This window comes from Tympanuchus pallidicinctus, unplaced genomic scaffold, assembly GCF_026119805.1.
Source record: "Tympanuchus pallidicinctus isolate F22 unplaced genomic scaffold, pur_lepc_1.0 scaffold5, whole genome shotgun sequence".
NCBI classification, from domain to species: Eukaryota; Metazoa; Chordata; class Aves; order Galliformes; family Phasianidae; genus Tympanuchus; species Tympanuchus pallidicinctus.
In genome coordinates, this window is record NW_026294769.1 from 28,863,715 (window position 1) to 28,889,216 (window position 25,502).

A 25,502-nucleotide genomic window follows, 5' to 3' on the forward strand; every position below is an offset into this window, starting at 1 on the left:
GAAAATAAGAGAGGTAATAGGTTCTGGCACCAGGTATTTTCACAAAAGCATACTAAAACCACTAGAGAATTTGCTACCTCTCAAAGCCATTGATATCTGAGCTATGTCTTTATAAACAGGGCACAACTACTTACTGCTGTGGTTTACAAGATAAGGGCTAATAATTTAATATATAAAAGACTTTTAACTAGAGTAATTGGAAATCCAGTGTAACCCTAGAGTGCTTTGTGTTATAGGAGCTTGGAAAGGCTTGACCCTCTCAGCACCCAAATACCTGTGTGTTTGCTAGTTTTGAAACACTCCATCTGACTTTGAGCAGTAATGAAATAACACCGTGTTTGCAGTATGCAATAGTGCCAACTGCCACTTTGAGCATATCGTCACGTTAAGCATTAATTTTTTGGAACTCATTTGTACCGAAGTATACAAAGCTGTATTCAGGTGAGAGTCTGCATTCACAGCCGTGTCTCAGATTATTTAGTTTCATGGATGTTTTATGAAAGATGAGTTAAGATTTTGGTTGACAAGTGGCTACAGAAATTCCTATCTAGCAAAAGCCCCCCCTTACAAAGCAGAGAAGGGAAAACTGGCTAGTCTTGTACGTGATGAATTATTGTATTTGTATATCACAGAATATTTTCATATATATTTTAAATGAATCTATTCTTAGGTGAATGCCTGTTGGCACATTTGGCTCCAGGGAGAGAATTATAATGTTTGCTTTGGTTTTTAGCAAAGTTTTAAGAATACGCCCAAGACCAGTAAATATAGAAGATAATACTTCTGCCCCTAGAATGCCACTAGTTAACCACTTGACTCATTTACTGACACGAATATACAACTAGTATATTTGCTGTATCATCTGTTTTAGTACAATTTGTAACTACTTGTTTCAGTCTAACCTGCCCGGTGTATATTCAGAATTCCTATATGTTATTTCACTTTGGTACTAAAGTCTTTCTTTCTCTCTCTCTTTCTTTCCTTCTTTCTTTCTTTCATTTTTTTTTTTTTTTTTTTTTTTTTTGGCTTGGGAGAAATTTTAGAAAAGGTTGCTTTTGTCTCCTGCTTCAGAAGTTAAAAAAAAAAAGAAAAAGGAAAAGAAAAAAATCAGTATTTATTATATTTTTTGCAGATGTTTCCATCAAATTCTCATAATCTTTTTTTGTAAAGAAAGATGAAGAAATGGATTAAAGATTTTTAATATTTGAAAAGGTAAATAGAAATAACTTATTTGTAATATAGTTCAGTTTATTTATTCATGTTCCCTTAATGCTTTTATGTGCACTATCACTTTAATTTGAACAGAATCTTTGTGAAGTTTTTGGGGCTTTTCATTTTGGTTTTGTTTTTTGGTTTTGTTTTTTTAAGGAAAAAGGTCAAAAGCGCGTTTTAAGTAATCGGGATGTAATTTGATGGCCTACCTGCATTCCCAAATGTTATTTTGAAAATGTTTCTAATATGAAACAAATGGCAAAAAAAAATAAAAATTGAAAGCCTTTAGACAGAGGAGAGTGGTTTTATGGCATAACGATTTGGATTTCCATAGGATTATCTACCTAGATGGGTGTGTGGACAGGAAAATGTAAATAGATGAATGTTTCCCATAATGTAAAAAGAGCAAATTAATAAAATAATTAATGCACTGCTTGTAAGAGCTGTGGGTTTTCAATGTAAATTCACTCTTCCAGAACCACCAGAATGCTTCGCTTGATGTGGTCCAGGATAAAAGCATGACCAGCAGCGTGTTTCTCTTGAACAACCGTTGCTTGAGACTGATTCCACAGAGCCTCCCACTTGCAGAACTTCTCACTGGAGCAAACCCCTCTGTGATACCTTCCTGGATCCCCAGCAGAACCCTCACAGGCACTTCTACAAGGAGCCAGACCCCACAGAAGTGTCAGGGGTTGGGCTGGTGGCATCACTGAGCTATTTCATTTCAGCGCACACTATCCCATGTGCTTCTTTCCAAGAGAGCGCTGAGCAGGGCCCAGCAGTGGTAGCTTCCCTTCCCCAGGGCCCTGCCTGCAGGCAGGGTTTCTCCCAGTCTGGGAAATCATGACAGCCATCAAATCTTGAACTGGGATTGTTTAATCTGGAGGAGATATAGAGATGTAGAGACCTTGTCGCTCTCTACAACAGCCTAAAAGGAGGTTGTGGCAAGTTGGGGATCAGCCTCTGCTCCCAGGTGACAGCAATGGATGAAAGTGAATGGCCTCAAGTTGTACAAGGGGAGATTGTAATATCAGGTTGGATATTAGGAGAAATTTCTTCTCAGAAAGAGTGGTGAGGGAGTGGCACAGGCTGCCCAGGAAAGTGGTGGAGTCACTGCCCCTAGAGGTGTTCAAGAGCTGTGTGGATGTAGTACTGAGGGACATGGGTTAGTGTGCAATTTTGGTGGTAGATGGATAGTTGGACATGATGATCTTTGAGGTCTTTTCCAACCTTAATGATTCTACGATTCTGTGACTGTATTCTATTTTCTGGATGGTGTTGTTCGTGTAACAGATTTAACACATTTCAGTTTATAAGCCCAACAGTTTACACGAACTGCACACCAGAGTTGTACCATGTACCATTTATCTACTATTACACCCTCAACACAGAGAAATCAGGAAGATTTATGTTCTAGAGGCAGGGAAACTTCTTACAGTTTGACAGCCACCAAGACCTAACAGTGGGATTTCGTTTCCTCTGCTGGAACTTACGTCCTCCCTGGTCACTCATAAACTGACAAACCAGAGATGGCCAAAACATGCTTAAATATTTAAAGACCTTTCTGCAGTGGCTGATATTTTCCTGCAATGAGAACACATCAGAGTATAAAACAGCAAATATGCTTCAAACTATTCCCTCAGCAGAAGAATGATAAAGTCTGAGCTGTGGCTCACAGCCCTGCCATTTGTGCTGCTTAAAGTAAACTTGATTCTTATTTATATTCAGCATTCCCTTCCAGCTCAGTGTTCCCTCCAAATCATGAGCCTTCCTCAAGAGCATGGCTTGTTATCAGTTTGCTTGCCAAAGTCTGTTCTCTCCTGTTTTGGATACTTATATTTGCAGTATGCAATAGGCAAACAATACATTTTAACCATCACTTTGAAGCATGCTTATCCATCAAGTTCACTGGGAGTCTGTGCTGACTTGGAGCCAGTTCTTTTTGATTGCAATTCATGATACAAATGTTGGTCACTCGGTGGCATTTGTCATTGTAGTCTTTGGTGTATACTTCAAATAGGGCTTTGGAATGGCAGTCAGTAGAGAAGGTTCTCCTTCAGTCCATCAGGTTATCATCCAGTCCACTTAGGACACTATCCTTTGTTCCACTGGTGAGGTTTCCCTTCGCTCTTGTGCATCCCCTGAAGACACAGCCAGGTCTTCCCGTGCAGCCCAGGATGCACACATGGGCTTGCACTGAGGAAGTTTGGCATCAACACCCACAGTTAGAAATTGCTTGTCCCCTTTCCTTCTAGTCTGATACTGTATCAATGGCCAAAAATTTTCTGTCCCACCACACCAAGCTCACTCGAACCTTTATCCTCCCTTCCGTGTGCTGTCTTCAGGGTAGGGGTTTTCCAGTTCTTCATGCCATGCTCTGGTCCACCAGATACATCTAAATTCCAGCTGCAAACATGATGTGTTCAGGTTTGTCAGCCAGTGGCTGAGCTTTCCCACACTTAGGTGTGACTGGCATGCAGCACCTCTTTGGGTCACGTGAATGAAAATGGCAGCTCTTCTATTTCTCTGAGAGTCACGTGCCCCGTCTGCAGCAAGACAAAGAGACAAGGAAAGGAGCAGTGCTTCCTGGTAATTGTGTTTTTCATGGTTCTCTTCACTGATCAGGTAACAACATAATCAGAGAAATTTGGGCCAGAAAAGTTCTGCTTGGGCATTGTGTGACAACCATCCCTTTCAGATTGCTATCTCCCAAGCTGCAGCAGGTAAGTCATCACCTCACTGCTGCTGCTACACTTAAGGGGAAGAGAAAAAAAAACACACAAAAGGAAAAAAAAAAAAAAATATATATATATTAAAAGATACACAAAAGCCAGGCCGAGCTGTGGGATGCCTTCACTTCTGTTGGGTAAGCCTTGGTGCAGAGCTCTCTGTCATACCCACTCTGCACCCAGCAGTCCTATGGCAGTGTGCCTGGATTTTGCTATTTTCCAGCCAAGCAGAATGGAAGCAATTATGAATTTTGCCAGCTCTATTCAAAGCAGAGAAATGTTGGAGTTCTTCAGCACCGCTGGGAAATCCAGAGGTTGCTCAGTCCCAGAGCATCCCTGGGAAGCTGCTGCTCTGTGATGTTTTATAGCTGCCAAAGCTTCATGGAACGGGAGAGTCTTTGTTCAGAGCTAAGGGGAAAAGCAGTAGGGCAGAGTGAGAAGGATGTTTCTGTCTGTCAGGTGTTTCATGGGGGTGAGACATTACAGAATCACACAGAATTGTAGGGTTTGGAAGGGACCTCTAGAGATCAAGTCCAACCCCCTGCTAAAGCAGGATCCCATAGGAGGCAAGGTCACATAGAAAGGCGTGAGACAGGTCTTGAATACCTTCAGAGAAAGAGGTCCACAACCTCTCTGGACAACCTGTTCCAGTGTGCCATCACTCTGACAGCAAAGATCTTTCTATGTTGCAAATGCAGACAGCTGCATGCTGAGGCTCACAGCTGGTGTTGGAGGACAGAACGGATCACAGATGTGAGCCACTAAAAGGCAACTCCTCTCCATGCAACTATCCTGCATCCCCATGGGGATGCCAAGCCTACCAGCTATCTCTAGCTCTTAGCTGTACCGAAAGGACTATCAAAGACAAATCCTTAATACAGTGTGGCTTATTTTTCCTGTTGTATTGGCTATCAGTGCTCAAAACTGCCACTTGGAATTGCTTCACAAGTGCATGTTGCATGTTCAGCATTGGATTGCTGTGGTCCTTGAACAAGAACGGTAATTGTTCCTTCTTTTGTTATGTAAAAATTGTGTAGCATTGAGATGCCAATGTATAGCAAACACTGAGCTGGGCTATGCTATTTGTCATCTCCTAGGGTGTCCATTTTTTCTTTTTTAAGGGGGCTGGGGAATAAGTGTTTGTGGTAATCACTTACTGTGCTCATTGTTTTGCTTGCCTTTGGAAGAAAACTTTCCTATCATCTGGGAAAAAAAAAAAAGAAACAAAGAACAAAAAAAAAAAAAAACAACAAAAAAACAACAGTACGGAGACTTCTTCAACTTGTAGATAGTTCTGGCAAAATCACATCTTCCCCGTGAAGTTTACACAGTTGAATTTGCAGTGTTAGAAAAGAAAGGAGACTTCACCCCAGCATTAACTGTCAGTTGTGTAATTTGGCTGAGACATAAAGATCAGTTATTTCCATGGAAAAATGCCTGCTTGCCAATCTCCAAGTGACTCCAGAAGAGCAATGCCTGAGCACCTGAATTTTAAATCACAATCATGTGTGAAAGGGTCCTAAAGCTCTGACTCATCACACAATAAATACAGATATAATAACAAGTGATCTTTGTCAACAGTGCTGTACGCCTATACATATAACAAATAGTACCTTTGATAACTAGGTACCATGGATCAATCTGAGTGGCTTTTTGCACAACCAACCTAATGCTTCAGCTGAGAGGGAGAGTTCCCTTTTGTTTACATATTTCCTGGCAATAGCATCATGACGACTGCAGTCTGGCTGAGGGAATGCGCAGGGAACTGGGAAGCCAGCCACACGTTAGCAAATTGCAGTGTACTCCCTCACTTCTACCCTTTGTTCAATTGACACGTGCTCATCTCTAAAAGGGAAAAAAGCTGCGTGTGTATTGCTATGCAGCATTTCACTGCAGTGATTGGCGTCCACCAGCATCTCCCAGGCAGCGCTGAGACTCAGTAAGAAGCAATCCATCCTCTGTGCTTGTCCTCAGCAAGCTGGTAGGATGAAAATAAAACCAGGAAACTGAGCCAAAGCAAAGCAAACCTGTTGAAGCATGCAAAGCCTGCCATTAGAACACAATCCATGCAGATTTTGTTTGTCAACAGTTGCATCAGCCAATACAGCAATAGTCTGAAATGATTTTTTACTGGAAACAATTTCATGTCAAGCAGAACATGTGAGCTTACCATTAATGGTATGAGAGTTTCCCAAGCACCAAGTGAGGGCAATGCGAGTGGAAGCACGACACAGCTACTGCACCCAGCTGCAGCAGCTGCAGCACAGGGGAGGTGCTGCCCATTGTACAGCAGGGAGACATTGCACCAGAGGAGCTGTGTGTTTTCTCCCTGCCTTGCTCTTATCTTAAGCCAGTCACCACTGGAGCGGGGTGAAGGAATCTGCTTTGGCACCAGTAATTGCACCCACCTGGGAGAGAGGTTTGGCATTCAGATTATCCAGCTTCATTCAGATCTCTACAGACCTCAGTTCTCTCCCAGGTTTTTCAATAGGCAAGTTGAAATTCTGCTCCTCGGGAGTCAGCACATTAAGTTTGCATTGCTCTTTCAGCATTGTAACAGGGAGCAGCAGTTGGATCAGATTTTTCATTCTTCTCTCAAAAGGTCAAGGAAACATGAAACTGCAAAAGCCTAATTCTTCCCTGCACCGCATTTGTGTAAACCCAGAGGGCAGCATGGCAATGGTAATTTTAATGCTTTTTTTTTTTTTCTTTTTGCCTTTTCAATACAAAATCCTTTGCGCGTCTGCTGACTGGTCACACAGCAATGCACTTACTTTTACTCTTCTCACGTTACTCCTTCCAAGAAGCTGATTTGCTCAGAGAAGCTGTGGTGCCCCATACCTGCAGGCACTCAAGGCCAGGTTGGATGGGGCCTTGAGCAGCTGAGCTGCTGGGTGGCAGCCCTGCCCATGGCATGGGGTGGGACTGGATGGGCTTTGAGGTCTCTTCCAATCCAAACCATTCTGTGATTCCATGACTGAGATGAGTATTCACAGCACCCAAAAGGGTTCCAACCACTGTAAAGCAAGCATAGCAAAGCAGGGGCTTGGCACAGCCTCAGCCGCACTGGTGTGTACTGGCTCCAATGCCACACAGACACTGCCTGCAATGCTGGTCACCCATGTGCATGGCTGTTGTAAAATGTGACTGTCACAAGAAGGCATTCAGTGAGATAAACATTCCTGTAGAGTGATCTGAAAGCCTGGTTGGAGATGCTGTGTTGTGCAGGCTAAACATCATGTGAATGTTGATGTTTGCATCTCACAGAGTTTACAATCCAAGACAGAGCCCTGCACCAGAATTAACTGCTGTGGTCTGTTCTAGATCTACTTGCTATGGTCTCATTGTTCATCTTTGAAAATGAGTCGTGTGTTTTAAAGCATCATAAACAAGCACATTTTTCCTTTTACCCAGACTTCACAACGAGATGTGAAGGCAAAGTCTTGTCTCTAAAATTCCATCATCCTGATCAGAAACCAGTCTTATGATACAAAGCCCAGATCCAACACTTTACCTCAGCTGCAACACAGGACAACACAACAGAGCCCTGCCGTGCTCCAGGCCCTTACCGTGTCGTAGTGATTCAACAGGAGCAGGGTGGAACATCACTACTGTTCTTCCTCAAACAGGGACATGCTCTTCTTTAAACTTAACGTAATGCAATACATAACATGCAGACATGCATTGGCAGCTGGGGAGCGACCCACAGTGGGTAAACTAATAATACACACATACATGGGATGGGCAGGGAGTAGGGAAATGGCTTTTGGCCCTGCACCAAGCTTCAGAAAATGCTGCATGCTGGTGGTGTTGGCTCTTGGGAAGAAGACAGCAGTTTTACAGCCATGAGGGTCAGGCCCTTTCTGGCTCAGCCATGTCCCTCAGCAGCCAGGCCGAGGCCATGCTGTCACCCATCAGTCATGCACACACAACTTCTTCCAAGTACAAAGGCACAGTTGCAAAAGCCTTGTTTTTCATCAGGCTGCTCCCAGGATTTATGGGCTGTCACCCATCTGGGCAAGCAGAGATGTTTACCTGCACCTGGTGTCAGCTGGGCTCAGTAACGCGATTACAACACTCCCACTGCTGCCCTGTCCTATCTCTCCTCTCCATCTCCAGCGATAGAAATAGAAAATAAACAAATACAGACTGAAAACACTACCCGGATCCAAACCATCTGAGGTGTGGGGCAAAAAGAACTCCTTGCGATCCTTTTTTCCCCTGCCACTACAGCTCTCAGTTCCATAAATGATCAGTCCTCCCCAAAGCCCGTAGTTCATTCAATCAGCTCCTTATTCCAGCCCCATCACCACACACATACACAGCGGCAACTACAGAGCCTTCCTGCCCCAAAGCCTGGTTAATATTTCAGCCCCGGCTCACCACGGCCCGTACTTTGAGCCGCGGGCAGCACGTTATTGGCGATCCTGGTGTTTGCAGGCTGGCTTCCACCAGCCTCCTCTCTGTTACACGAGAGAGCTCATGTCAATCGGAGCTCTTGATCTCCACCCACTTCAGTACAAATCCAGTTATGACTGCCATCAGTGTGACTTTGATTTCAGGACTCTTTGCAGGTGAGCCATGCTGCAGGCTCTGAGCTCAGCCGACGGGACAAAGGTCTTGTTTTCCTTGTAGTGAAAAGGTTCAGGGCCACGCTTCTGTTTTAAGTTTTCGATTATCCCAGTAAATCACGAGGAGTAGTAAAGTACATAGAACAGAGATTGCAGGCTGGTTAAGAATTATCGCCGAGGTAAAAAAAAAAAACAACAAAGAAAGCCAGCACAACAAACCTGCACCCAGTTTCCATAGCGCTGCCCCACATTCTGCACCTGCACAGCACCTGCAGCTTACAGAAAGTCTTGGAGCCCGCTCTGAAAGCAAGGCGGAGCCTGCCAGCTTCGCTGGGCACGTCTGCCCAAGGAGTAACTGAGTGACAGACAGCTCACCCTGCTCTCCTGACAGCTTCCTGCAGGTCCCTTAGCATTCAAAGTAAAGAGAATCAGGTGAGGTACCAAAGTCCAGTGTCACTTCATTCCTCCTGCACAACAAAAATAATAAAGGCAAGGGAAAGTGTTTGCCATAGCCAGTGTAAAGAGCAGTTGTTGTGAACACAGCCATGGAAGGACTCCCATGCTGAACCCAAGCTGCCTCTCAGAAGGGTTTGCAAATTTTTTTGCAAGTCTAGGGATGAGGAAAAATCCCATTTTGCACAGAATTGAAGCCCTGCCTGACAGTCATCTGCACTGCTCCACTTTCTACATAGGCCAGGCTCCATCGCAGCTCTGGCTCTGCTCAAGATTCTCAAACACATTGTTCTGTCTCTAGCTGTCAGATTCACAGACCTACGTGCAGATTTCCCCTAGCTGGCAAAAGTCACGGGGATGTAGAGGCAAAATATGAACCCTGCCATCTCTGTGATGGTTTGGAGAACAGCAAATTATCTTCCCCCTGCCCTGCCAGCATCCCTTCCTCTGTGCATTTGTGCAAGCACGGGCACATTTCCTGCAGTCTTTGGGCAGCAGATACATCTGTGCTTTGTTGCTTTACTTGATCAAAGGCAGATTACGCTGCTATCACCGGAACTGTTAAGATTTACACGTGGGCTTTTAAGATACCACTTTTTAAAGATCAAAACCTGATGTTTCCCAAGGAAGTGAGTTCAGACAAACCACAGAGCTCTGGAGTGTGTTTTCCTTAGTCATAGCTGAAAGGTTTGTCTCTTTTCCAGGGCTTTCCCAACAACAGTAGGTCTCCCTTGCGAATGAGGGCCAGGCCAAAGCAAGGATGAAAGGCAGATCTGTGGGAAGCAGAGGGTCTGAAGACAAGTTCCCTCTGGGCTGAGCAAGCATCATGAAGCAGCCAGTGAGGTCACGTTTCCTGCCTAGGCAGAGTCACAAGCGAGTCACTCCTGAGGCAGATGCAGAGTCTGAGTAACAGTGAGCTGCACTGCCCACCTCGCTTGGTCAGTCCCAAGGGAGGAAATCTGAGCCTATCACTGCTGTTGAAAGGAGATTCCTCACAACTGAAATACCTGTCACATATAGCTATAAACAGGAGAGAAAATGATGCATGCCCACCACTGGCCGCCATGGATACTGCTCAGTGCACCGCATCTGGAGAATCTCTCCTATGAAGAAAGGCTGAGGCAGCTGGTCTGGCTCAATCTGGAGAAGAGAAGGCTCTGAGGGGGGAAGGGGAACCTCATTATGTCCTTCCAATACCCGAAGACGACTTATAAACAAGAGGACTGACTTTTACATTGGCAAACAGTGATAGGACAAGAGGGAACGGTTTTAAAATAAGAGGGGAGATTTAGATTGTATTTAGGCAGAAATTCTTCGCATAGAGGCCAATGAGGTGCTGGCACAGCTGCCATGTAAGCTGTGGTGCCCCATCCTTGGAGGCACTCAAGGCCAGCTTGGATGGGGCCCTGGGCAGCTGAGCTGCTGGGAGGCAGTGCTGCCCACAGCACGGGATGAGACCAGGTGGGCATGAGGTCCGTTCCAGCACAAGATATTCTATAATTCTATGACCTAAGAGAGCATGGAGAATGGCACTGGCTGTGAGGGTGACTGGGCCCTTCCCCTCTGCCCCAAGGTTTCCCAAACACAGCAGGAGTGAAGCAAAGCCAGGTGGTGTCTCCTAAAGATTCAGCACATATCTATCATGCCACTGACCAGGCAAGGAAAGAAGCCTTCCACATCATTCCTCCAGAAGGTTAGGGACAGTCACTGGGCCCAGGCAGCCAATGTGGGAACAAGTGCCAGCAGTCAAGGAGATGGCACTGTCTGAAGCTGCTTGTGTAGGGACAAATGAGTCAAGGTGGTAGCTTTACTGCAGACAGTACACGCAGATGTGAACCTATAAACCAACCGGAAATATTTCCAGGAGGTTTTTCCATGTATCTCCAGCTAAGGAAGAAAAACTTTTGAGGAAGCCTTTGCAGAAAGTTGGCAGCATTTCACTGAAAATACCTCAGCTGAACGCAAGCCAGCTGCACTGAACATGAAGAATGAGTTACAGCAGCAAGCGCCTAACTAGTGTTTAATGTGATAACCTGAATTCACCTCTTGTTTGAGGTTGGCAGGGGAAGGCCTTTGCATGGGTAGTCCATCAAAACAGTGTGCTGCAACCAGAAAGGCCAAAACTGAAGTCAGCCCCTGAAAACAGGGTTTTTAGAAATACCTCTGAGTTTTATTACTCACTGCTCCTCTTTTAGGTTCATCTCTGTCACAGCACAGAAAGCAGAAGCTAGGAAAAAAATCTCGCTACACAGGGAAGATGTGCTTACTCTCATGACCAGAAGCTGGTCTATTTGCATCAGAGCAAGATTTGTTGTTGTGGTTAGTTTAGTGGGGTAGCAAGGATCTTTTCCAACAGCATAAAACCAGACAAAATAATCTCTCACCTAGTTAAAGGGGCTACGTGCAGCATGATGTAAGCACTCAGCAGTCTAACAGGCAGAGAGAAGATAGAGGGAGAGTTCAAACAAGGAATGATACCACAAGCCCAGAAGGAAACAAAGTAAGACATTGAGCACAAGGTCATGCAATCAGAACATTGCAGGCTGGAAAAGGAAGTGAAATTACAGGCTCTGGCAAAACAACTGAATGCTTACTCGCTTGAATTACAAAACTCTTGTGATCTTCACCATCAGTTCTGTGTCTGGGATCCAGACCTATTTCCAAGGCAAGCTATACAGATGGAAGGTGGTGGATATGACATTCTTCCCACAACCAGTCAAGTGATTTTTGTAGTCAGGGGTCTCACAATTGGGAGTTATTTACTTAATAATGACAGAGACTAACATTGTCCTAAAGTAGCTGAACCCTTCCAACCCATGAAATGCCACTGACAAAGAAGCTTGGGTAAAATACACCAACAGGGCTGTGTTTATCCAGCAGCACAGCAAAAATACTGAGGGGAAAAGACTCAGGGAAGCCATGAAAAACATAAGTTTGTGCTGCAAAACCCACAGCACCAGGGCTGAGCTGCTCTCTCTGCCAAACAATTTGACAGAAGTTGACAACATAATACTTGCAGTTCGTAAATGCACAAGTGAGAATTCTTCCTTATGAGGCTGATGCCACTGCACATTTTCAGGCAGGGGAAGCAGCCCCTGCCTTGCTCTGTGGTCCAAAGGAAGCTGCCCAAACACAATCAGGGACAGAAAACTGCCAGCTGTCCAGCTGCACACAGTCAGCCCATGCTCACAAGCCACCACTTGCCTTCCTTTAAATCAGCATTTCAAAGTGCTGCTACCTGTGTGCACATCTGTAGGTTCGTTACGCATTTATGTAAGCAGCTGAAAGTACAACACTGGCATGAATTCCAGCCAAAACCATGCTATCCAGTGAAACAGGGATGAGCTGGGAGGTGGTTGTGACCAACTCATATCTCACCAGCTGTGGGAGCTGGGGTTAACATCACACATTGCAGCACTGCCCAGGGGTGTGCGGTTACTTTGCTGTGGGGAGCTGCCCCAGGCTGCAATCTGTGCAGCCTCGTGAGATCTGCCAGTGGTAGTCACAGACCCCATTCCTCAGAGCCAAGAGAGCTTCAGGAATGTGAACTGTAGAGCAAGGGAAGCCACAGAGGGAAAGGTGAGCAAAACTGCTAAGTGCATGCCATGGCTGTGAGCTGTCGGCAGAGATGGGTGCAAAACTTGGACACAGAAGACAGTCTGAATTTTGACTCTGTAGTGTAGCCAGGTCTGCTTCTTGCGACTGTGTTCGAACTCATTGCCATGGCAGGCAGCAGAGCAGACGCCAAACGGCACACAGCACATGTGGATGCAATTACTACGTCTGGAATAGCAACAGCTCAAAGTGACGCTTTGCTAGAGTGAGTGGCTCATCTAAGCTCTTTTCCTTTAGTCTGAACACTGGAGCTCACAGAGAAGAGCCGGCTAACACAGGGAAACGGGACAGACGTAAGGTCTCTGGCAGCTGCTGAACAAGACTTAAAAAAAGTCGTGTCCTGAGCAGCAAACAAGAGCTGTGTCTGCGCCAATAATCCCTACTTGGCAAAAGGCACAGGGAAAGTTGACAAATGCAATATGCCAAGAAGAGGAAGAAAAAAACAGAAAACCCAAATGAGCTTTAAAAGAGTTAGGAAGTAGTGCGGGAGCAGCTCTCAAGTGCTAACAAGAAAAACGGCTGGAAAAAACACACCTTGACATGCACCACTGCAAATGCCCCAGCTGTTCGAGTGCATTACAGACGCTGACCTCATGGCAAAAGCCAGTAAATGTGTGGGATGCCACATCCCCCCAGCATCCCATGGGATGCCCCCTCCCATGCACTCACACACACAGTTGCCAGTCCCAAGATCCCGTCCCTATTGTAATTATCCTTGCTTTGCACTGGGATTTATCATGTGCAGCTGCCACAAGTTGTTTACAAGACACAACTGCCATGAAAACACGTCTGCTGGCGAACTGTCTCATATTTGTTGCTCCTCCTGGGTCACTCGGGCTCTGGCCAGCAGCACGCTCTCCGTATGGCACGGCACGGCACAGCACTGCTGGTCCTGCATTAGCAGCCAATCCCAGTTGGTGCATGCAGGCAGAGCTTGGGTTTTGACAGCTGCCTCACAATTAGGTTTGTCGCTGCAGCAAGAGCAGCAAAATGTTGTCTCGTTGTTTCTTTTCACTGCTTTCTTCTTTTTTTCCTATTCTACAGCCAAACAAGCTTCCAGAAATAAACTTTCCCTTTGTTCTCACAGGGATGAGTTGCTGGCAGGAACAGCCTTGCACTTGTTAGTCATTGGGACTCTTCCTCATTCTGGACCCTAGTTCCGTTTGATGCCCGAAATGTATCTTTGATAATTTTATCTGGAGTTAACTACAAGTTTTTGCTCTGAAAGAATAGATTAGGGCAAACTTTAGCAGTCGGAACCAAAGTGTCACTAAGCAGAAACTGCCTTTGATTTTATTGTAGTGGATACTCAGTGAGTCATTTTCATTCCTCCAAGTAAACTAACACCTGCAGAGAGGGGAAAGCCATTCCACTATGCACCAGGTGTTACTCCTTCGGCTTATGGCTGCAGTTGAACTTCTAGGTGTAGCCTTAACCCAAATAATAATTAAAAAAAAAAAACAACAACAACAACAACAACCAATAATCAGCCTCAAGCAAAATTGGTCACAAGTAAAGTCTCATGGATAGGTGTCAGCATGATGGAAACGCAGTGCTCATCACAAGGGCAGGGCACTGGTTGTTAGGCCAGTGTCACCTTGTGTGGCAGAGCGGCAAATGGCAACAGCAGAGACCACAGGCTTTTACTTTCAATGGAAACTGTTAACCTGAATGACAAGTTTTCTTCCTCCTCCTCCTCTCTTCGTTTAATTACTGCAGATGCTCTGGCGGAATTACAGAACTGATCAGCTCAGCAAGCAAAACTTTTTTTTCCTAAACTTGTTGACATTTTTTTTTATTTTAAGGGCAGATTAATGGAGAGTAAGGATCTGAGAGTACCCTTTGATGATACGATCCCCTACATTTTCTCTACCACTCAGCACACTGGCAACCTTCTTTGAAAAAAAAAAAAAGAATAAGGAAAAAGTCCAACTACTCAAACAAGGAAAAAACATTTGCCTGAGATGGTTTTTTCTTGGGCAGCACCTGAAGTACAGGCATAAGGAATGTTGCAATAGAACACTTATGTGGATAAGAAAGTATCTTATGAACCTCTTAGCAAAGACAAGACTTCTTTCTGGGTGCCTAGCATCCGTTGAGAGCAAACATCTATGCCACAAAGGGATTTTCTTCAACTTCCCCCTCTTTTTGCTCAACATTGACCTCATTCATACACAAAAGCCTATTCCAAGTAGATCATAGAAACAGAATCATACAATGGCCTGTGTTGAAAAGGACCACAGTGATCATCTAGTTTCAACTCCTCCACCATATGCAGGGTTGCCAACCACCAGACCAGGCTGCCGAGAGCCACATCCAGCCTGGCCTTGAATGCATCCAGAGATGGGGCATCCACAACCTCCTTGGGCAACCTGTTCCAGTGCGTCACCATCCTCTGAGTGAAGAACTTCCTTCTAAATAGGTTAAAAAAAAGTGCCAAGGTATCCCAAAGGAAAATAGCCTAGGAGCATGAAGAATAGTATGTCCAGACAAAGGGACAGTACTCAAGTCTCTTTTCTAGACTTGTATGCTATTACTTGAAGATAAAACCCACAGCCACACCTGGCTATGCTCAGAACAATTTTATTGGTAGCTTTATTTCAGCTAAAAATGTATTGTAAAAATTAAAAACCTGATTCTATAATCGCACAGCATATGAGGACAACCCTGCATTGTTTCTATTGTTACCAAAGCTGATGCTCACATAAGCAAGCTCCTATGATTTTTTTTTTTCCTTGAGCGTATTAACACTGACTTTAAAGGTTTAAAGAAGTCCTACACCAAGCAAAATTTCAAAGAGTACTCCAGAGAACAAACAGCTTTCTGTTGCCTACAAAAAGAAAAACCACAAGGAAAAAGAGAAAAAAAACAAAACAGCACACACTGTGCCTACTCCTAAGAATACTCTTACATCTGCCTGCCCTCCTGCTCCACAAAACCCTCCCCCAATCACCAAGCAGACAACTGGTTTAAGGATTAGCCAGAACTGATTTTTCTCCCTGAGGGTCTCCTGTTTCACTGTTGTTAGAAAGATGAGGGTGGGTGACAGACATCCAAAAAAGTTGAAATGTGAGCTGCAACTTTGTGTTTTTTAGTAGTAATTCATTCTGACAGCCAGAGTCCTCCTCTGAAAAGTAACTTTTGAGAAAATTCCACTGGCCAGAATACACACAAATACAGCAGAGATCTCTTCTATATCTTTGTCACCTATCCCTTTGGTGTTTAAAGTATCACAAATAATCTGGCTCCCAAAACACAGCTTTCAACCTGACACTCTCCTATTTCACAGTCTACTGGATTTAGAGCCAAAATCTTACCATTGCTAGCCCAAGAAAATCAGAAGTTGTGTTGCCCTTCCTGACCCCATCAAAATTAGTCTTTAAAGACGTCTAGAAGCTGTACCACAATGACTTACAAAGAAATATTCACCCCAACCCTTTTCTGGCCTCTTTGTTTCATCCTCAGAAAAACCTCCCCATGGCCCCCTACTCTAAGCCCTAAGGTATTTCTAGGAGCCAGAATACTCCAGCTCTGAGAGGGGCCTAAGACACCCCTCCCGAAACTTAATGCAAGCTGACTACACTGCTCTCTTTGGCCTCTTTGAAAAGGTCAACACAGCAGAACACAGTCAGGTACTTCAGGTCCACTTTTCAGCATTCCTTTGAACATCTGGTTAACAACAGCTGCTAGTGCAGCTCTCTAAACCAAACAAAGCCAGTATTAGGTCAAAAATATTTCTCTCACTCCAGTGTATTTTGAGAGTAAAGCTGTGTTTTCTGAAAAGTTTGTATGCAACAAAATACTCCTCATGCATCCATTTTTAAAGAAAATATTTTATTACATTGTGGGAAAAAAAGCATAATCATCCAAAGTTCATATTGTTAAAAAAATTGAAAATTTATTTTAGACAGCGTGTCGGTATATTCTGTTCCACATGGGAATGATAAGAAGACTCTATATCATTACTAGATATTGCACAGTCTGATAGAAAAAAAAACAAATCACATGATCTTGGGAACCATATCACATTATGAAAAACCTACAAAGAAAATATTAAAAAAAAAAACAACAAAAAAACCAACAACAACAAAAAAAAAAACACACAATCCTTTCTTTCTACAGTAGCTTTAAAGTTTATAATTCTTGGAATGACCATATTCCACTGAAGACCATCTCAGTGACAGGAAGCTTCATTTCAGCAATCCCTTGTGCAAATAAGATTAATAAAAAAAAAAATAATAATAATGCAGTTAAGTCTTTTGATATTGTGTGGGTGGCAATAACCACACAGCTGTTAGATCCCTGCCTGGAAAAAAAAAAACAAAACCCAAACAACCAAAATGGGGAAAGAGAAGGAAGGGGATTTAGGCCATGAGTTTTGCCTGCAACTCCATCTCTGCCGCCCTTTTGAGTGCAACATCCACCAGTAGCTGGAATCCACTAAAATCCTGGTTGAGGTCTGGTGGGGTTGGAGGAGGAGTGTTAAAGAGCCCGCTTTGCGCATTCGCACCAGGTCCCAGTTTAGAGGCATCCTCGTGGTAGGAGAGGGAGCTGTCTGTGAAGGCGTTGGCCGGGGGCTGCTGCAGGTCCGTGGTCTGGCCCACATCAGCTGGCTGACAAAAATGGAAAGGGGCATCTTTCAACGCAGTCACAGTCGTGTGGCAAATCACCGAGGGCCGAGCCAGGACAGACCCCGGGGACACAGGCTTGGAAGAGGACACAGTCTTGCTGAGCGTGGCAGAGGTGGGAAGGAAGGGGCTCTCCTCCAGCAAGGGAAGGAAGTTCTTTGTGCCCATGGAGGACTCCATCATGCTGCCTTCAGGAAGCTTGGTCCCCCGCCGTGAGATGGTGAACTGGTTTGGGTCTTTGCCGTCCTTCCTCAGCATATCAGGTAAGAGCCTGCGGCGCGCGTTGATAAACCAATTGCAGACCTGAGAATACAACAAGATCTTAATTTCTACCTTCGTTCACTTCCAACTATGTGCCATTAGAGTCGTTGGGTTAGATTGATGACTCCCTCCAAGCAGTTTCCTTAATCGAACAAAAGAGACTCCAGGACAAGCTCTGACAAGCCTGGCTAAGGCCTTTTCCCTTGTCCTCTCTCTGCCCCCAGCTCCTGCTCCTTCTACAGAAAGCCCCAGGACATCTGAAGTCGGCCAGCCTGAGCCCAGAGGTTTAGCTTTTAACCCTGTGCACACACATTAATCTATTAGCCATTGTTCCCTGTGCTTAGGTTAATTAACAACAGGAAAACCTTTTCTCTCTGAAGAGGGCCACTCCTCCCACAAATAGTTACTGATTTTCCTTGTTCAACTGACTGTGTCGACAGACATAACATGAATTACCTCACTTAAGTTTGTCCTTGTTTAAATATCAAACCAGTTTCCTGGACAATACACGATAGTTTATAGTTTAACGTCTTTTTTTTTTTTTTTTCTTTACGTTTACTACATGAAGAAGGTTTTCTTTACAGTGTTACACAAAGAGAATTCTACTTTACAGCCAATTGTGGATTTTATACTAACGAATCAATCAGGGAAGAAAAAAAAAGCCCAGAAGCCAACAGGAACACTATATTTAGCATCTCTCAAAACCAGGTTTTGCATAAGCTTTCCTGCAGCCACCTTCCATCAAGTGGGAATAAGCAATTGCTCACAGTTCTCCCACCAAAGATGATCAAGAAAGGTAAGAATGACGAGACCAGGGAGACCTTGCAGCTGCTACTGGGTGGGAATCCAAAACTAGCCACATAAAAGCCTGATCACACCCATGCTAATGCACTTGAGTAGCTCTATCTATATCTATCAGTTGTTTCACTGATCTTAATGGAACTCGCCGTACACATAATTATAGATGTTCACGTTCTATGGGAATGGGCCTCAAGTTGCAGTTTTAGAGGCAGTTATATGCTCAGCTCTGCATCTATCACCATAAAGCTTCTGTTGACAAATGAATCCTTTCTCCTCACAATAAATTACCTCATACTGATACTTTATGTCTTTTGGGCCCCAATTCTGCAAAAAATTAGCATGCATGTTCAAATTCACAACTGTCTGTTCTCTTGAATATGTCATTTTATTCCCAGTAAACAAAGATCATCATCATAACACACCACTCATCTGAATTTTCCTTTAAAGCTGCCATCAGAAATGGAATAAGTAATGATTAAAAAAAGAAAAACAGGAAAGGAAAAAAAAAGCAAAAACATCACATGCAGTGCAAACATTACATCAGTGACTAGACTACAGGTAAATTAAGAAGAAATCAGAAAACAGTTCCTTTAAACTAAACAAAAAGAACTGCTTTATTTGCATACCTGTAGTGTGGAAAGGTGTGTTTGCCGGGATAACAGCACTTTTTCTTGCTCTGAAGGATAAGCATTGTATCGGTGCTCATAAAGCCAGTCCCGAAGAATCTGCACAGACTCTTTGGGTAGGTTGCCACGTCTCCTCCGTTTGCCCGAGCCAGCAGATGAGGAAAGATCCAGTGGGACATCCATAGTGTCATCATCTTCTGTTTCACTGCCTGATATTGCAACTACACCTGCAATTACAAGAGGACAAGTACAATCAGCCTCCCACCTCAGGAAACTACTTAGCTCCAGCACTCCATGGTTCAGACTTGTTTTATAGTAAGCACTTTTACCATGAATGTGGCACAGCCTGCTTTATGGGGGATTTGTCCTGTAACTGGTCAAGCTGCAGCTTTACTGTCAGTTGAACACAAAGTAGCACCAATGAGCTGTTCCTAAGGGAATTCTCTGTAAACCCTCATTTTTCGTTCCCCTAACAACCTTTTATCTACTGCTTGTTATCAGATAGCTTCTATCTAATGCCAATATTGGCCCAATTTGCTTGCCATGGTATGTATGCATTCAGCACTCTTCAAGGATAACCAGGGGCTGGGCAAAGAGCCAATAGACAAGAACTGAGAAGCCATATACCCAACTCCAGCAATGGGTTACTTAATTACCCCTTAAAATGCTGATGCTTCCCTCATGAGAGAGATAGCTTGTAGATTTTTATAAATTAATAGTTCATCTTGGATCTACAGAGAAAGAAAAGAAAAAAGGGAAAACTGTGCCTGCCTTCACTCTCAAGTGGACATTTACTTAGTAAAAGGTGCAGGATAAGGTAAGAACCAGGTGCCTTACTCGTGTATATCAGCATGATAGGTGATAGACTTCTAAAATGTAATTGCATTTCAGTATTAGAGAATCATTAGAATCATTTAAAAAACACAATTAATTGTCCTTTTCTATATACCACACTACTTGATGCTATGTTAGGTAAATAAAAATAAATAAAGATTTAATAGTCAACAACTAGGAAGGCTACAATTTCCTGCTTCTGTAGAATATACAAGGCACTGAGGAAGCAAACTACTATAACATAACACAGTACTAATTTCAAGTGAAAACATACTGACTTGCAGAAGTGTCTTCTAGAAAAAAAAAAAAAGTCAAGAAAAAGAAGCCCATAAACTCTTCCCATGAACATGAAATTTGTATGTCATGTTGGGGGTGGGGGAAAGAAAAAGGAACTTGCTCATTTATGACATCAAAATTAAAAACATGAACAGTAAAAGCCAAGTTAAATGTCAGAAGTAAAAAAAAAAAAAAAAAAAAAATTATGTGGGCTACTACCCATAATTCAAAGATTCTGTTTAAGGAAAGAGTTAGCCCTGAAATTTAATACATGTGCATGTGAAAGCATAAACTATATAAAGCAATAAGAAAAAAAGAAAAGGGTGTGCGCAACTGTTGCTCATTACTTCCCAGAGCATGTGGAGCGTAGGATTTCCCCCCATACCTTCAAACCGTAGCCAAAGCTGATACTGCAAATCGTTCTCTTTCTTCCTCTTATTTATGAGAAGCTTCAATATCCTTAAATTCAGTTTAAGTTGCTCAGATCTCAATGCATATTTTTGAGACGCAAGCATTCCCAGGAGAACCATCAATCTGCAAAGTGTCTGGCATCGTTACTTCAGTAATTCACTTAGTATTGTTTTCCTTCTCTAAACTGCTGATTTATGGAACCGTCAAACACCCAACTGACATACCAAACTTTTCCTGGGATGATTTGCCACATAAATTATCCAGTCATGGCACAAGAACAATAGGATAATATTTAAATGGCCTATAAGAGATAAATCCCAAATTATGTAAACAAGTTCTTAACTCATGTAGAAAGTATGTCAAGTTTGCTTTAAAATGATTCTGAGCAATCGCTTCTCTATTTGTAATAGCTTCATGCAAAGTGCTGTCATGCTTGCAATCTAACCTGAGAACATGTCTTGCACAATGGGGTCCTCTGGAGCCATAAGTAGCAGTTCTTGGAACAAAGATCATGCACAGACAGCATGATGGCTCTGCAAAGCAACTCACACCTCCCAAACTGAATTTAAAAACTAGCTAAAACTAGTCTTCATTATTCAGACAATGTTTTCAAGTGTGCTGCCCTTGTTTGTCAGAAACTAGAAGTCTTGAAGCACTTCAGTGGGTTGGGTTTTTTGTTTGTTTTTAAATGTAATAGGCAAGACAGGACTCTGGAAAACAGGGAGAGGCAAACAGTGAAAGCTGGAAATAAGGAGTCAAAGAAACTACTCCTGTGAGAAAATTAGGTGTCTAACAGTCTGTGAGCCATATTTAAATGGAATAACACAAGTCCTCCAGACACACCACCGCCCCACTTGGCCTAACTTCCCCAGGACCTAGTAATACAGCTGAAGCACTCCACCGGAGCCTCTGAATTTGAGAAAACTGCCTCGGCAGCAAAACTTGTTTCAAAACTGTTGCTCTTTTTCACCTGGGAAAAAAAATATATATATATATATATATATGCGGCAAAACACTAAAAGCCAGCAGTGTGAAAACGCTTCTGTGTTTTGCAAACCCGTTCTTCTGCCATGGCACTTCTGAAGTAAAAGTTGCCGTCTGACTAACCACAGCCTACCTAGCAAGGAATGAGTCAACGCGGAGCCTGCCCTTTGGCCGGCTCGCTCGGCGTGTCATATGAATTGACAGAGCAAGTCAGTGACACAGAGCAGGTCAGGGTGAGCAGGAAACCCAGTGTGTTACAACTTCTCCTCATTTAAATGAGCTCATTTAAATAGAGCAGCAGCCCTCTGAACTTTGCGCAGATAGCTCCGCTCGGCGCGGCGACAGGAAGTCCTGGCGAGAAATCTCGCACGGCCCCAGCTGATATTTTTTACTAGAGCGGGAGCCACGTTGTTGCTGTCAAGGCTCTGTTTTCATTAAAGCATTCTTGCTGATTACAACCCAGCTTTGTTTTGCCTTCTTGTTAGTAATCAGGCTATTCGCTGCTGGTTTCCTGTTTTAACAGGGCCAAACTGAAAAGGTTTCTGGCCGGGATCCACTGCCAGACCGTTGGCTTACTGCTATTTACACCCCGAATAAAGACTAGTGGACATGCCGAGCAGCCCCAGCTGACCCACTAATTCATTCCATCTTAAAAACAAGCCAGTGTCAGGTTACTTTCTGCCTTCTCTCCAACACGTTCAACTAAACAGAAACGCTGCTTTCACATGACTAAGCCAAAGCAGCCTGGGCATGCCGGCAGAGGGCTGGGGACGAGCCCAACACCCCAGGGCTCCATCCCCACCACCACCCCACAGATGAGCAGTACGTGTCCACCAAGGGGCTTCAGCAACAGGCTAAGGGCTGCACGACCACCATCTCTTCTTATCACATTACTTTATCCTCCCAGCTCCCCAGTTGCAGCCATATATATAGCTGGTTGGATACTGAATGCTGTCAGGGCCCTGAGACGCCTGGAAACAGCAGAGCAGACTGCTTCCAGGGATAACCCTGGGCTCAGCACCTAATCGCCAACAGCTCTGATACACAACTTGAGAAGAACAGCGATAACTAAAGCTGATTTCAGAATGGACCACTGCTCCTTAAGAAGGCACGTCGAAACACTCGAGGGGGAGGACGAAGTATTCGAAAGATGAAGCGGGAGTTAAGCAAATTCGAGCTATTAGGAAAAAAAAACATCACCGTCCCATTGTGTCGAGGAAGAGCTTCGCAGAGGAAGTGGCACAGGCCAATTGTTATTCAAAACAGGACAAAGTTACCACAAGAAACAATCTCTGCCCTCCAGAGAGGCAGCAGACAAAACAATCACCTTCTGGAAAGCCTCCCACCCCACCCGGCGGGGTTGAGCGAATTTAAACGGGATTGTTATGAGGGCAGATAAACAGGACGGGTCCCATCTACGGCTTCGGTCCTGTCGTAACCAAGCTCGGTAGGATTCCTCACATGTATCAACTTGAGCACATGCCTGGCTCTTCGCAAGAGTGTATTCGAAAGGTAATTAACTAACCGAGTATGTTCCGTGTGATCGCTATCAGCTTATTATTTGCAAATGAAACCATCCACCGAGCAGTCCTCGGGGTAGTCCGATAGCGAAAAGGGAAAGAAAAAAAAAACAAAAACAAAAAACAAAAAGGAAAAAAAGGAAAAAAAGGAAGCTAACTAAAGTTTAATGTGAATTTAAAAGCCAACAACAAAAATAAATCAACTTAAAATTATTCAGAAGTAACCACGAACTGCATGAGGGATGTACGAGGGAATTTCCACTGTAAAAAAAAAAAAAAGAAAAAACAAAAAACTTTTCCTTTGAGTACGTTTCATAATTGAGGAACCAGCTCGTTTGCTTCCCTTCGCGTTTCACAGCTTGAGCTCCGCCGCTCTTAAAGCAGCCACACTTGGCTACGCTGTACGTTTGTTTTCCTTCTTTAAACGGGACTTCTCTAGGGCTGAGAGCAAGAAATCCGAAACAAAGTCATTCTTTGAAACTTCTGAGCGAGGTTCCGACGCCGGGCGGCCCCTGGCAGAACACAACAAAGGCCCCATCCCCAACACTTCGTACAGCCCCGTCCCTCTCCCCTCCTCCCGCTCGGTGCCAGCAGAGCCCCCGGCCCCTTTGCGGAGCTGCCCCTCCGGCACGTCACCTCCCATTGTCCCCATTGTTCCAGCCCACAACTTCCAGCCCTCGGAGCGGCTCGCTCGCACAAAGACCTACACATGCATACCTAGAAACGACGTCAGCACTTTTCACACGCATTTATTTCGGGGGGTGGCAAGAACAACAGTCGAAAGTGTGGGGAGTTTGGTATTTCGGCAACCAGCAGCTGCCCTCGGGGAGAGGTCTGAACAATGGAAGCAACAGCAGACAGGAAACCAGCTCACCACTGCTGTGCAAATAGGGAGCATAGGAATGTCCTAAAAATAACCGGGCTAAATTAATTCAGCGAAATCATACAGGAGAAAAACACACCGTGCCTAAAACGAGGGGACGAATCGCAGCCTACCTCAGGGCTGCGACATGAGGAGTCAGCGCCGTGCCCTCAAATCACTGCACAGGGGAGTGAAGGGGGGGGGGAAGGAGGTCGAGGGCTGCGAACCGCCGAAACTTGGTTCTTTGTGCCCCGGGTCCCTTTGTGCTCGGCTGCCCGCACAGCCCGAGACGACTGCACGGCCCAGGGGCGCCGAGCGGAGCTGCTCCGCCGCCGCCTCACAACGGCAGGGACGCGCAAGTTGGGAACTTCTTGCGCGCGGCTCCGGCCGCGCTCTGATTTAAAGCACTTACAAGCACGGCCGCCAGCTGAAAGTTTGCAGTCTGTACACCCACACACAAAGAAAACCCGCTGCGGCGGGAGGGTGGGGGGGGAAGCAGTCTTCCTTCTCCTTTTAACCCTAAGCGCAGGGAAACTTTCCGACTCTTCTCCTCTTTTCAGAACTACGAGGGCAGGGGAAAGCGGCAGTTTAGCAGCGATCGCGTTCCGGTCCCCGCGCCGCAGACAAAGAGCGGGGCTGCGCGCCGACCTCGCACCGGGGCAGCGGGACGGGGAGGGCGGACAGCGACCGCCGAGCAACGGCCGCTTGCGGCGCCAACGGCCACTGCGGCCCTGCGGGGAACGCGGGCGGGAAGAGCGCGCCGCCTTCGCTGTCACGCCGCATCCGAGCGGCGCCCCGCACGTACCTTTTTTACTTTTCATCGTGTCGGCGACGACCGCCGCGCTCCGGGAGGCGAAGCGGGACGCTGCTCCCCGGATTCTCAACTCGGCGACGAGGAGGAGGACGGCGAAGAAGAGCGGCTAGGCGGCCGGCCCGGGGCCGCGTTGCTGTCAGGGAGCCGCGGGATTCCGCCTCCCTGGGGGCTTTCCGACGGCCGCGGGCTCGCTTCGCCTTTGTTCCTTCCTCGTGGAAGTGGGAGAAAGCACGGGAGGGAAAGGTGCGCGCGGCCGCCCTCCCCCTTCCCGCAGTGACTGAGACAGAGTCACCCGGAGCTACGCTCGCACTCGCGGCGCTGCCTCCTCCCTCCTCCCGCCGCCTCTCCCCTCCCCTCCCCTCCCAGGCGCGGCGAGAGGGAGGGAGGGCCGGGGGGCACGCTGCTGCTGCTCCTGCACACACACACACACACACACACACACACACTCACTCACTCGGCAGCCCGCCCGCCTTTCTTCCAGACAGGCAAGCAGGCGTTTGTTTGATCGTTAAACTGGAAGGAGAAGGGGCCGAGCGAAAGGGGGGAGGTTTTGACAGCTGCCCTTGACTCGCCTCCTCCTGTTGCTGCCGGATGAACCACCCACTCCTCCGCCGAGAAGAAAGGAGAGTGTGTGCGGAGCCCTCCGAGGAGCCCCACACCCCGCCCGGCTCCGCAGTGCCCCTCCGGTGTCACCGCCGCCCCCCTCCCAGGGCAGGCGCGTCCTTTTCGGGGTTATTTTTACACCGGGCTGTTCCCCCCCCCTCGCCCCTCGGTGGATGTTGCTGTGACACACGCTTGTAGAGAGAGAAAAAGTCTCTCGGCTTGACTCATCCCTCTCGGGCAAGCACGTGGTGCAGCAACAGTTTATTTTCCTCCCGAGATGAGACAAACGCGACCCGCCAGCG

At 45.5% G+C, this 25,502-nt stretch overlaps 1 protein-coding gene and 1 long non-coding RNA gene across 3 annotated transcripts; both read right to left on the reverse strand.

Moving 5' to 3' along the window:
• Positions 1–957: 957 nt before the first annotated feature.
• LOC128090824 (uncharacterized) lies at positions 958–8,675 on the reverse strand. The gene is made up of 2 exons (XR_008211106.1): positions 6,112–8,675; positions 958–5,968 (listed from the first exon to the last, which is right to left on the reverse strand). It is a non-coding gene; the product is annotated as an uncharacterized LOC128090824 (long non-coding RNA).
• A 7,718-nt stretch (positions 8,676–16,393) lies between these two features.
• On the reverse strand, positions 16,394–25,007 carry TGIF1 (TGFB induced factor homeobox 1). 2 transcript variants are annotated; one of them, XM_052703477.1, is made up of 3 exons: positions 24,589–25,007; positions 18,897–19,123; positions 16,394–17,511 (listed from the first exon to the last, which is right to left on the reverse strand). In XM_052703477.1, exons 1-3 carry the CDS (start codon positions 24,602–24,604, stop codon positions 16,945–16,947), a joined length of 810 nt encoding a protein of 269 aa, XP_052559437.1. In that variant the 5' UTR covers positions 24,605–25,007; the 3' UTR covers positions 16,394–16,944. The 2 variants fall into 2 exon arrangements, with proteins under 2 accessions (XP_052559437.1, XP_052559438.1); XM_052703478.1 differs by lacking the exon at positions 24,589–25,007 and adding an exon at positions 23,639–23,903.
• Positions 25,008–25,502: the final 495 nt, after the last annotated feature.